The sequence below is a fragment of the Petromyzon marinus genome, chromosome 30 (genome assembly GCF_048934315.1).
Source record: "Petromyzon marinus isolate PM22_M1 ecotype Great Lakes invasive population chromosome 30, UKy_Petmar_22M1.pri1.0, whole genome shotgun sequence".
Taxonomy (NCBI): Eukaryota; Metazoa; Chordata; class Hyperoartia; order Petromyzontiformes; family Petromyzontidae; genus Petromyzon; species Petromyzon marinus.
The window spans coordinates 1,324,953-1,338,093 of NC_133696.1; the positions used below are offsets into that span (position 1 = coordinate 1,324,953).

General features: G+C 47.6%; 1 protein-coding gene across 19 annotated transcripts in view; it reads right to left on the reverse strand.

Annotated features, from left to right (window-relative positions):
• Positions 1-13,141, reverse strand: part of LOC116947431 (calcium-dependent secretion activator 1) — a 428,622-nt gene that overhangs the window by 140,395 nt on the left and 275,086 nt on the right. For all 19 annotated transcript variants that reach the window (XM_032963139.2, XM_032963159.2, XM_076070599.1 and 16 more), the window contains one exon: positions 7,482-7,562. In XM_032963139.2, coding sequence (XP_032819030.1) covers positions 7,482-7,562 — 81 coding nt within the window. The remainder of the gene's footprint in view (positions 1-7,481; positions 7,563-13,141) is intronic.

The following is a 13,141-nucleotide window of genomic DNA, read 5'->3' on the forward strand; positions in this document are numbered from 1 at the left end:
TAAAACAATAAAATTCTCACGACGTTTCTGCTGCAACACAAGCAATCATCATCAGGTGTGAAAACCACAGAAAGAAAATTTGAAAAAAGTGGCGGGTTTTTTTAACGTTAGCACCACGGAGAGCGATTTGGCATTTATTCAGATGGACGAGTCCATCTATGTTCGGAAAAGAGGAGGGGGGAGACGAAAATAATGGATGCGGTCTGAAAGCCACCGTAAGCGTGAACAATCAATTAAGACCCAATATGGTTCATCAAATCCTTCCAATGATTGCAAAGCCAGAATCCATCTTCTCGGTTGAAATTGTCTCTGTGTTTGTATATGTGGATGACACTTTTGTCATCTGGCCACATGGCCGGCCTGCTCTAGACCAATTCTTCGACCACATCAATTCCATACACCCAGCCATCAGATTTACCATGGAAGTCGAAAAAGATGGCAAGCTGCCTTTTTGGATGTCCTAATAAAAAAGAGACCTGATGGTTCAATGAGCCACTCTGTCTACAGGAAAGCTACCCATACGGATGCTTACCTGAAACCGGATTCCCACCACCATCCATCCCAGAAGAATTCCTTCATCAAGACTCTGCACCATAGAGCCCAATGCATATCTGACCAGGAACACATAGCCAGTGAACTCAAGCACGTACACCAAGCTCTTAAGGCTAATGGTTACTCCGACTACACAATCCGCAAAGCTATCACTCCAACCATGAAGAAGGACCCTCTTGAGGAGCCTTTCAAAACCATCACTTTACCCTACATTGTGGGGATCACAGAAAATATCTCCAAAATCTTGAATAAACAGAAGATCCAGGTCCGATTCCACACATTATATAAAATCCGTGATCTGGTTCCGTCTGTAAAAGATGTGATTCTGGACATACAGTACCCTGGCGTCTACAAACTAAATTGCCTCTGTGGTAGTAGTTACATTGGAGAAACCAAACGACATGTCTCTGACCGCATTCGTGAACACAAAGCAGACCTAAAACACGGTAGGACCAACAACTCGGCCGTGGCAGATCACTGTTTAGAATTCAGTAGGCTCACATGACATTGAATTCTCCAAGACAGAGTTTCTTTGCAAGCCATCTGGCTACCATGCGAGATTCGTTCATGAGGCTATCCACATATACAAACACAGAGACAATTTCAACCGAGAAGATGAATTCTGGCTTAGCAATCATTGGAAGGATTGGATAAACCATTTCGGGTCTGAATTGATTGTTCACGCTTACGGTGGCTTTCAGACCGCAGCCATTATTTTCGTCTCCCCCCTCCTCTTTTCCGAACATACATGGACTCGTTCACCTGCATAACTGCCAAATCGCTCTCCGTGGTGCTAACGTAAAAAAAAACGCCACTTTTTTCAAATTTTCTTGCTGTGGTTTTCACACCTGATGATGATTGCTTGTGTTGCAGTAGAAACGTCGTGAGAACTTTATTGTTTTATATTTTTTATTATTTTATTGTTTCCCTTCTACGTGACTTTACCGAAAAAACCAAGAATATGCATTCCTGGAATGTCGCTCACCTTGAACAAAGTGTCTCGACGTCCCGCGTCACCGTGTGCAGTAGCGGAAGAAAAAGGTCCTTTGATGACGCCCAATTTAAGGGGTCGTTTCCATTTCAATAAGCAAAGGAAGATTAACGTGCAGCCCTGTGATGAGTCACTGATGAACCGGATCAATGCCTCCCCACCCCATGCCTTTTCAGTCACAGGTACTCTTTGACCATACTTCACCATTTCTGGTCATTGCTGGATGGTAAATGGAGGGGGTGAGGTGGGCACCCAGTACCGGCTCAGATACCTCCTCGTCACTCCACTGCTGGACGAAGGCCTCCCTACGATCACGTAGGCGGGGGTCGCTTGACCATACTTCACCATGCCGCTCGGCGCCCCAGGAGCAGCCCGGAGATCACTCACCGTCATCGATGTTGTTGTTGTTAGCCGCGGCCAGGAATCGAACTCAGGTTGCCGGGCTCAACGGCACCGTACGCTAACCACGCGGCGACGCCACTCGCCCTAAAGGTTTCAACGAATCAAATTGCGATGCACGAAGAAATTTAAAACAGAGGGACACTTTGTGAAAGCCACTGACAAACGTTCAATTCAGTTTCAGGTACAGTGGAGAGTACTGAGCGAGGCATTCAGAACGCTTGGAAGAGAGGGAGGAAGCAATGTGAAAGTCACACATACGCTTTATGTTTTTTTTATTAAAAAAAAAATACCCTGACCAGCGGACAGCTGTTCTTTTGACGACTGGCTAACTTTAATACGCAGTGAAGGATAACAACGGTGGCAATCAAGGGGACGGAACGCGTGCCCTGCGCACGTCCTCGGTGGAGACGGAGCCACAAAATCAGCTGGCGTGTAGCTGCGAGTTGGGAGTTTCACGCCGCAGGATTGTGAGAGACGGTGACGGCTTGGGAAGGCCCTCGCGCAGCAGCGGATTGATCAAGACTGATGATGATGATGACGACAATGTTGTTGAGAGGTATCATTTTATATGCGCTCACAACCCCTGTAACGAGGCACCGCAATGAAAAAAAAGTATTCAAATTGCACTCGACATCTCTGTCACGCACGCTGTGGCGCTTCCCAGTTGCAGTAGTCACCTTCAAACGTGTGGTGGCACTGCAGCATTGCAAAACGACATTAAAATCCACGAATGTTTGATTCATTCGCAGCAGCTGGCAAGTCCGAGAGAAATGTGCTCGAGTCTGGTCTCTCGCAGAGCGGCCGCGGTGGGGTCATCACAGCTGGACTTGCAATCCAGAGGTCACCGGTTTGATGTACGTGTGCACCTTGAACTTATTTCCTCCCGTACGTAGCCAACCGTGCGAATCGGAGGTGCGGGAGAAGGACAAGAGACTAAGCACAAAAAGCATTTCTAAATAAATTAGCTTCCAATTTTTTTATCTCCCGGCGTGGCAGTTAATTAAAATCTCGCTACTTTAGCGGTCCACCCGGCTCTCCTCCTCCTCTTTACTCCGTCACCATGTCGCGCGAGGCGAGCATAACTCTGACGTGCTTTCCACTTGTGTCACCGTCAGATATCTCCCAATTGTTTAGCGATCGCATTAACTTCACATGCGTGACTTACAATTATTTTTCATGTTACAATACATTTCGTAACATACGGCTGCGCTTTTTTAGTTTTTGGGAGGGAAAGTGACTTTGTAGTCATGATTTTTCTCTCGCTCCAAGGTCTACGTCACCGACGCGCTATGAGACGCGATTCGCGCGTAGATGAAAGGTCGCCTTCTATTCAGATCGCAACAAGAGGTAGCAATCTCTGTCGTGAACGAACACGTTTGCCAAAACTCCGGGAGAAGGGGCTCCTCTGTCACTGTGGGAACCGGGTCGAGTATTTCCCACGAGGGTCTCACCGTCCCAAACAAAGCAAACCTATTATGAGACCTCCTTTGCCAGTAACAAGATATAGTAATAGGTTTTACCCTTTTAACTGGCACAAAAACTGACACCTTTATTCAAGGCATCATGTTTGCAATAACCACAACACAAGCAGTCAAAATGCAAACAAAAGAGACAACTCTGATAATAATATGCACTGTCCTTGAATTTGATTGGTCCACACCCGAGACGGCTTTTCTTAGAGCCTAGTCTCCACTGGTGTTGGACCAGAAGATGCCAAAAGGCGTACAATGCCTTGATAAAGGTGTCAGTTTTTGTGCAAGTTAAAAGGGTAAAACCTATTACTATATCTTGTTACTGGCAAAGGAGGTCTCATAATGTAAATGCTCACCCCGAGCCCTCAATACTCTGATAGTGCGCTGTTTTTGAGTTGTACGCCTTTTGGCGTCTTCTGGTCCAACACCAGTGGAGACTAGGCTCTAAGAAAAGCCGTCTCGGGTGTGGACCAATCAAATTCAAGGACAGTGCCAATATTATTATCAGAGTTGTCTCTTTTGTTTGCATTTTGACTGCTTGTGTTGTGGTTATTGCAAACATGATGCCTTGAATAAATGTGTCAGTTTTTGTGCCAGTTAAAAGGGTAAAACCTATTACTAAAGCAAACCTATTCACTCTTATTCTTGGTTCTTTCGGTAAAGTCACATAGAAGGGAAACAATAAAATAATAAAAATATAAAACAATAAAATTATCACGACGTTTCGATTGCAACACAAGCAATCATCATCAGGTGTGAAAACCACAGCAAGAAAATTTGAAAAAAGTGGCGGTTTTTTTAACGTTAGTCACTTTTTTTTCAAATTTCTTGCTGTGATTTTCACACCTGATGATGATTGCTTGTGTTGCAGTCGAAACGTCGTGAGAATTTAATTGTTTCATATTTTTATTATTTTATTGTTTCCCTTCTACGTGACTTTACCGAAAGAACCAAGAATATGAATCCCTGCAGCCACGAAAGCTTTAAATCAAAACTATTCACTCTTATTTTTTTTTTTAAGCCAAACCTTCCGTTGTTCATGGCCACGGGGAGCGGCACGGGATGTAGGAGGATTTTACGGTGGGCGACAAAATCTGGGGGGGGGGGGCTCTCCCTGGGGCCTCGAAAGAGACCGAGAAGCCTGGGAACCCAAAGTCCGCGCTGCAACGTTGCAGCGCTGCAGAGCTCATGTTCACAAGGAGCCGTCGCTCTGCGCGGCACAACGTGAGCGCTGTCAAGAGCAGCAGCGTGGGGAGCACGTCAATTAATGACTTTCTCATGCCCGTTGTTGTTTGACTGTGACTCCCATTTATAGCTCTTTGCACTCCGTCCTAGATTTATTCTCCATTACATTCACCAGCATCCTACTGCTGCCACTAAAAGCTTATTATAATTCAACAACGTTATTTCACGCTTTTGTCACGGCTAGATGAAGACCCGCCTGTCATGGAGAGGTTTTCTTTTTTTAAACCATACTTCACCGCTCTGGCCGTTGTGGGTTGTTATCGTTGAAGGAGGGGGGCCCAGACACCATTCAGATACGATTCGTCACTAATATTATCCGTAAACAAAAGTTAAATAACGTAAGATCGTCCGTTATTTAAAGAATAAAGCCTTAAATGATGCTCAAAATGCAAATGATAATTTAAAACGTAGCTTTCGCTGTAATGCGTCGAACATCATAACGCTCTGTAGCAGTTTTGTATTGCGTTGTTGTACGTGCAAATTACTCATCGGTGAATAACGGGGAACAACGCACAAGGAGGAGGGCACCCCATTCGGTCAGCTGGCACCAACAATTGCTCAAGCGCTGCCATCCTCTACATATGAATACGTCTTTAGATAATGAATGAGTGCTTATACACGCGGGAGGAAATCGGAGCTCCCTGAGAAAATAGGTAAAGGTGCAGCCCTGTGATTAGCCGTTTGTGCTGACGAGACGGCCTCCACCAGGCGGAGCTCTCGCGAGCCCCTCGACAGAGCACTCTGGCCTCCTGTTCCACGTGGCCACACGTCTGGGAAGTGGCGGGATGTACCCACGCTGTTCCCCACCGAGCGCGACCTGCCGCTCGAGCAACCTGTGGTGTGCTGCCCATTTACCGTTCGTGCCGCAGAAAGAGGCGCTTTAAGGAACTCGCACCGGGGGAAATCGAACCGGCGACCTCGGGATTGCTAATGCGACGTGCTCACGGTTCCACCGCGGTGGGAGCTTCCAAAGCTGTGGAATAATTTGTGCGGTTTGACGGAACAGGATGGGCTTGCGATTGCGTTTTGCGCACGGGAAGCCTTGCTGTGTTTGCACTCTAGGCATAATGAATGTATTTCTTTATAGGGTAATAAAAAGAATGGTTGCCGCACAATTCACATTCACAGAGCCGTGCGCACCTGGTGTCCTGGCTCAAGTTGGACTTAAACAACAACAAAAATCGGATTCGGAAAATTCTCAATTAGGCTCCCTTCCGCTTGTTTATAATTAGTCACTGTCTCATCTCGCTTTTAATGCGTGGCAGGCCAATCAATTTAGCCTTGTGATATTGGTGCATAATGGGCGATGCTTACAAAGCTAGCCGTGGGCTGTGTGGCATGCACAGTCGACCAGATGGGAATGGCGCACTGACACAGCCCATGTGGGGAGAGATAGAATCTCTTAGCCGTGCCTCCGGGCCAACAGGGAGAGTGCAGAAGAGTGCAGAGCGGCCAAAACCATCGGTGTGGATTTTCACGTCTGGTCTAACCAGGTGGCACTGTGGCGGAGCGGTCAGGCCACAAGCGGGAAGGCCGCGAGTTAAAATCCTGGTCGGAGGGCAGCCTTGACTAAACGTTTAGTTTTGCTCGTTGTTTTTTTATATATCGCGTCGTCCATGCAAATTTGGATCTCGCAATCGCTGAGGAACCACAGGCGAGCTTGAAGGCAGCCAGCTAGGCAAAGAGCCCAAGCTCTGCAGTCCTCTATATATTAAGATTTCATCAGCCTATCAACCTCTATGGGCTCGATAAAATGGGTACAGCGTTGTGGAAAATCAACCGGCGTATCCAAAACGGGACGGGTAGAAACTTGCGCTACGCACGTTGGCTTTTAAATATTTTGCTCAAACATGTTTCCTGTCAGTTTACGCTCTCTGTAACTGTTGGCTCCATTTCACGAGCAGCTGCGTGTAGACGAGAGCATCCAAGTGCGAAATTATACTCAACGAGATTTCCCAGCCGAAGGGCCGTGATTGGTTGCAGGTACACAGAGCGACACAGAGCGGCGTGAATTAGATGTCATAATTTAACTTTGCTAATTACATTTCCGACAAAGTATTCCGAAATGCCCCGAAAAATAACACGATTCGCCATCATCGCGTCGCACAAACGCATTAGAAAATTGTAAATTGCCAACGTGCGTCTGTCAAGGAGACGCAAAATTGTCCGCACAACACCGGCGTTGCCTGTTCGTGCGCCGTCATTGATTTAATTTACACGAGTATTTGTGTACCTGGCGCTCTCGTTGATTTAGTTTAGTGACGCTTATAATGTGCGCTATGACAAGAGCCGAAGTTGAAATGGTAACCACATTTCCACTGATTAGATTTGCGCGGCTCACGAGTCTGCACGGAGGTTAGTCCCACCGCTTAGTCGGGGTACGTTAACATGCACGCGTGAATGCGTACATACATACGTGCAAGTGTGCCTACGAATACACGCGTGGCGTGCGGTCGTGTAGCAGTTGGCACACTGCGCTATAAACTCGGCGACCCGAGATCAATTCCCGCTCACGGCCAACACCAGTGACAATTATCTGAACCAATCCTGGGCCTTCCATAGGTGGACTCAGCCTCAATTGAGGACCTGGTGCGGTGTAAACATCACCACTGGAGAGACAAAGGCGACCGGGCGTGGTTTGGCCACCCACCCCTTCGTGTGCTGTATTCCGGCCTTCATAGGTGCTACTCGCTAACAGCATTTGCCCCAACAGTTTGTTCAGGCTATAGTGGGGATCTTTGCCTTTGTACGTGTGCGCATAAGTGTGGGTACGCTGGTGTGTGCGCGTGCGTGCGTGCGTGCCCAGCGAGGACCCCTACCCGTGCCATTTGCTCCGCCATCTGTAGCCGTCCGTCCAGCTCCCGGCGGATCTGTGCCGCCTGTTCGTCAGAGTTGTCGAGCTGCGGGGCAGGAGAACAATGACAACGGAGGGGGGGGGGGGGGACCACAAGATGAAAAAGAGACAAGCCACACACTCGCCGCACAAGCACAGCACGCACACAATACACGAAACACTGGAAGGTCGTGGGTTCGATCCTGACCCTGATGCCTGTATATTTGGAGTCTGCGTGTCTCTCTTCCTGTGGTCGCGTGGATTTTTTCTCAGGGTCCTCCGTTTTTTCTCTCCACATTTAGAATCTAAATCACGTGTTTAGAGTACTTGGCCGTGATACATTTCCACGCGATAAGCCACTTCGTTGAGTTATCATTTGTGGACAGTGGGGCCGTAGCTGGTAAAATTAAATAAAAACGTTTAATTTAGGTGTTGTCTTTCCCCCATACCTCCGATTAGCACGGTTGGCTGCATACTGTGCAAAAGAAGTTACACATACATACATATATAAACACACATAGGCATGTAAACCCATACTGGTTTCCCGTATTCTTGTACAGGGAAATTGAGTTTTCAGGTCCATACGCCGTACACCCGTTTCAATACGGGCAAAAAAAATCATCGAAAAAAGTGTATTGTTTAACCCTTCATCATGTTCTGTATTTATTGTGCATCCACATATCAAGCAAACTGCATGCAAGATCACAGACAGCAGCATGATAAGTAGCATCATTGACATCAATTATCAAAATACGTGAAACAGTTTTTGATTACGGTAGTAACATAATTTTTGTCAATGTGTTTGTGGTTCTCCCTTGTGATGATGGGACTTTGTAGGATGCGTTGAGATGTATCAGGGCACGGGGTGACCAATACGGTCTGGATTGGTCTGAAATAAGGTAGGCACTGATAAGGGGTTGACAGGTTTGCATAAGCAGCGATGCTCTGCAGTAAATATTATTCTCAATTTTTAGTTCAGCCGCTACAAAGCCCTTCTGAGCAACTGTACGAGCAGGCTCAGCTTTGTGTATGCCGATCCACTGCTGGATGAGGGCCTCCCCACGCCGTACATGTCGTGGATAACTTATTTGGCCATACTTCACCACGCCGCTCAGCGCGAGTTGGAGAAGGCAGAGGGCACAGACGTGGGAGCAATATAAGCGTTTCCCCAACGTCATCAATTGGGAGAAATGCGTGGGTTGGGTGCGTTGATGGACGCTGCAACTTACTACTCGGTGCTCGCTGACTTGCCTTCCAGATTAATGAGAGAGGTCCTGGGCCTCTGCATAATAAAATTGTGCGTATAATGGAATTGGCTCAAAGTGCGAGCTGCTATTATTGCAATATTTTTTGCAATATCGAGCACGGAAGATCAGCGAGTGGCGGGTATTTCAATCGGGATCATGAGCTCTTATAATCGCGAATAATTGTCGACAGCACGAGTTGAAACCCTTCAAGGGAGTGATTAACTTCGGCCGAAGCGGCATCTGTGATCCTCGTGCGTACATTGAACTTGTTTACAAGACAAACCTTACTAATTGGCTGCATCGGGTGGTGGCGGGTTTAACGACACATTTATATTTACGCGATCTAAACCCCCCCCCCCCCCAAGAAAAAAACTAATATCTTACGAACATTAAACTTCTTTCGCACCAGATGTAGCCGACCGTGCTAATCGGAGGTGCGGGAGGACAACAAACACAAAGAGCGGCTGCACGGCCGTGGTGGCGCGGTTTTCCCCGTCGTCGCCTGCGGTGACATTTCCCGCTCGGTGACATTCCCTGCGAAGAGCAACCCTCGGATGGAATAAAAAAAATTGGAATAAATGGTTTTACAATTGAAATGTTACCCCAACTCCCACACACCACGCCCCCCCCCCCACTCCTTAGATCGGCACACAAACGGAAATCACAGGGTTTAGTTTCAGCTAAAGCTGTTCTGGGCTGAGCTCCAGAAAATAATCGTCCCCCCCTCCTCCTCCACTCCCTCTCTCCTCAGGGGAGGTGGAGTGCCTGGGTGTTCACTACTGGACATCTGTGTAAAAGAGCTTCGTAGCTCATCAGATTCCTCCAGGGTAAAATCAAGATTCTGAATGCTCTATTAGCGAGCGCCTATTTGTGCAGCGACTGTTGTTTTTCGCGAGGTGAAAATACGCGTACACGTACGCGGTACAATTCGATGCAATTTGGATTTATATGGCGTCCACATCCAAGCCAGAGGGCAATCATAGTTGAATTTCAGCAGAACTGTCAACATTTTATCAACCCCCTGTTAAAAAGATTAATTTGGTTTACATATATACAGTATATAGACACAGCTAATGTTGCACAAAATGTAAGACATGGCACATATAAAAAGTAAAAATGACAAAAGAACACAAATCGATTATTACGCGAACATAGTTATGTATTTTGTCTCGTTGTCGCCGCCACCTCGTTTGTATTGTTTGTCGTTTTTTTTGTCTCATTTTTTGCAAATTCTGTTGGCAGAATTTTCCCAAATGGCAATATTATCATACAATTAGCATGCGATTTGCATACATTATAGATAATCAATTTCACAGAGACAACCTGATGAATGTATCGTGGGCTTAGGAATCGATTGATTGATGAACCCTGACATCTTTACATGCCTCTTAATATGCTAATTGTGTACTTGTCTGTATTAGACACTGGGAGTGTAACAATTAGTCGATGCGCCGATTAACGTACAAGCGTTCAATGGAATGTGAGAGAATAAATGTCTTTAACTTCGTACACAGGACTGTATGCTGCAGCTGCTAGTGGCCGATATAATCACCATCGTATTAAAAGCAGAATGGAATTGCTACCCTAAATCGCAACAATTAATTAAATAACCAGGGGTGGAAATATGGTGGTGGTGGTGCGCAGTTAGCACGGCTGGCTATGTACGGCGTGAAAGAAGTTCAACATACATACCAATCCGATTGGGACCTACGGATGAAATGCGCCGTTACAAATGTTCATCATGATCATTGTTGATTACAGCCCTTTCGTTGATAACGTGTGGGTCATGGACGTTGTTTGAAAGAATGGGAGGCACAGCAGTGGGTGGGCCGTCACGCCGCCACCGGAGTCAGCCGTGGCCGGGACTTGAACCCGTGTCGCCGGGTTTCGCTGCGACCGCACCACCGCACCGACACCGCTCCCGGCCCGCAAGCGGCGCTGCGCGACGCGGCAAATGAAGCGCTCCTCCGCCCATCGGCGTAATGAGCAGGGCCCGGTTACTCATTGTGCACGGTCAGCCATGGCCGAGGGATTTCACGGGAATTAGCACCTGGGGGGACTCTTGGGGGGGGGGGGTTGGTGGGGCGCGGTGGGGGAGGTGGCTAAACAGGCGCACCAACTATCAGCTCCTCCGTGAACTGTTGACCCCGCCGACACGGGTGCCGTGCGGACGACGACAAAGCGCTTTGTTCTCATCCATCATAGCGGAGTTTAATTTATCCCCCGGATACGTGACGAGGTTTAGAGCACTCCGCGTCCAATTTCCCGGACGCGGATCGATTGAGGGCCCTCCGCCACGGCCCAGAAACCAGCTTCTCACGGGGGGGGGGGGGGGGGGGGGTACCCGGCCACGAGCAACGCAAGCGGGGGTCGCGATGACGGCTTCTCCGACGAGCTGGACTCTTCTCTCGGAGTTACGCGGTGCGAACGTGAGAGAAGAAATCAACGCGGCTGAGAAGCGTTAAAACTAAACTATCTTTACTTTATTAGGTAAGGCCCACTGACCTATATAGCTCTCTTTCAGAAGCGACCTGGCCACATATCATAGCCCAACAAAACGGCTTATCACGTGGAAATTTATAGCAGCCAAAACACTCTAAACCCGTGATGTTGATCCTAAATGTCGAGGGAAAAACTGGAGGAACTGGCGAAAAGTACACGTGGCCAAACTAGGCCGGCTGAATGTACGGAGCCATACGGAGCCGCACGGAGCCGCACGGAGCCCTATGGAGCCGTATGGAGCCGCACGGAGCCCTATGGAGCCGGGCGCAAACTGGCCTGCGCGCTTGGCGTGCCGCAGATGCGCCGAAAGACTCATCAACTGCGCCAGATTCTCAAGTTCCCAGCACGCGCATGTCGGATCGTCCGCGTCACGGTAGATTTTGCTTGCTTCGCTACATGCCTTAATTTGTAACCGAAGGCTGAAGTACAGTAAAACAACTCCCATAAATGGTTTGGTGTGAACAGGCCCTAATCCAGCAGTGGATTGGGAAAGGGCTATAGATGAATTTATAATGACTATATTAACACATTTTTTTTTAAAGGGAACCAATCGTAATTCCGTGCTAGGGTTCGTACGAGTTACCAAGCACTACTGATCGGCAACAGATGAACGGTAATACTAATTCAGTCTCCCCACGCCGTGTCAGTCACTGGGGCTGTTTGACCTCACCACGTTGACCAGTGCAAGTCGGTGAAGCGACGTTAGCCATGGTCAGGAATTGAACTCGGGTTGACAGCGCCATGCACCGACATCGCTTCTGCGGGAAATACCGATGACTCTGAAGTGACTTCCACGTTTCCAAAGCGAGCGCTTATCCGGCCACTGAGCAGGAGGAAAAAATCATCCTGAGCTTCTGAAATCGGATGGGATCAGGTTCCAAGAAGCATTGACTGTAAAACAGCAGCTGCCAAAAGCAGGCTTGAAGCCAAACAAAACGTATTCCTGAAAGAAAGAGATGTGTCACGTGACCCCTGGCTGTGTAAATGCCAGCACCTTATCTACAGCGTGTGGACAAAGCAATATGGATGCCGTGTGTATTGTGTTCAAATAACAGCGGGGAAGGCTTGCTATTTCAAAGACATTTAGCCTACCCTTCCATGCTGGGCAAACGCCCATTTTTAATGCTTTCCAACTAAGGTTGAAAGCATTAAGCATTAGATCCATCCATCTGTCTGTCCACAGCAGGGGGTCACAATAATTCCCTTGAGGATGAGTTCAATATGGGCGATGTTTTGAGCGTAAGTTTGTGTCGCGTCACGGGACTCGCCGTACAGAAATCAGTGCTAACTTGATTGCACTCAAATTAAATACCGCCGAGAAAACATGTTCACAAGCGTGGCAAATGCCATGCATATGCATGATTTTTCCACCTTGTTTTATTTAGCGGGATAGCCTATCGCGACGAGCTTCCGTTTTGTAAGCCTACCGAAGGGATTTACAAACTCTGTGCATTGCATGAACGAAGTAATTCCTCACGACAAACTGAGCGGATCGCAGCTTCCCGCAACAATACCGACGCTCATTTCACAGCGCGGCAACACCCCGATGGAAATGTAAAAAAAAAATTCCGAATACGTCACGAGGCGTTGAGCTGTGCTCTCGTATTGACGTTCCATCCATCTATCCACTCCCCCGATATTACGATGGAATTCAGCGAAAGTGGATACAGCACTGACCTTTGGTCATTTGGCCCATTTCTTTGGGCAATATTCGGGTCCTCCACAAATATTTGTTGTGCCTACAAAATCCAAAGAGCCATCGGATTAGAGCTAAGTGAAAGGCATCAATATTTGATGATGATGATGATAATAATAATAAAAACATTTATCAGTCATAAATGTATAAATAAACACGCGTCCATTCTCACTGTCCCCCTCTGCTGCCCTCTTGCAATCG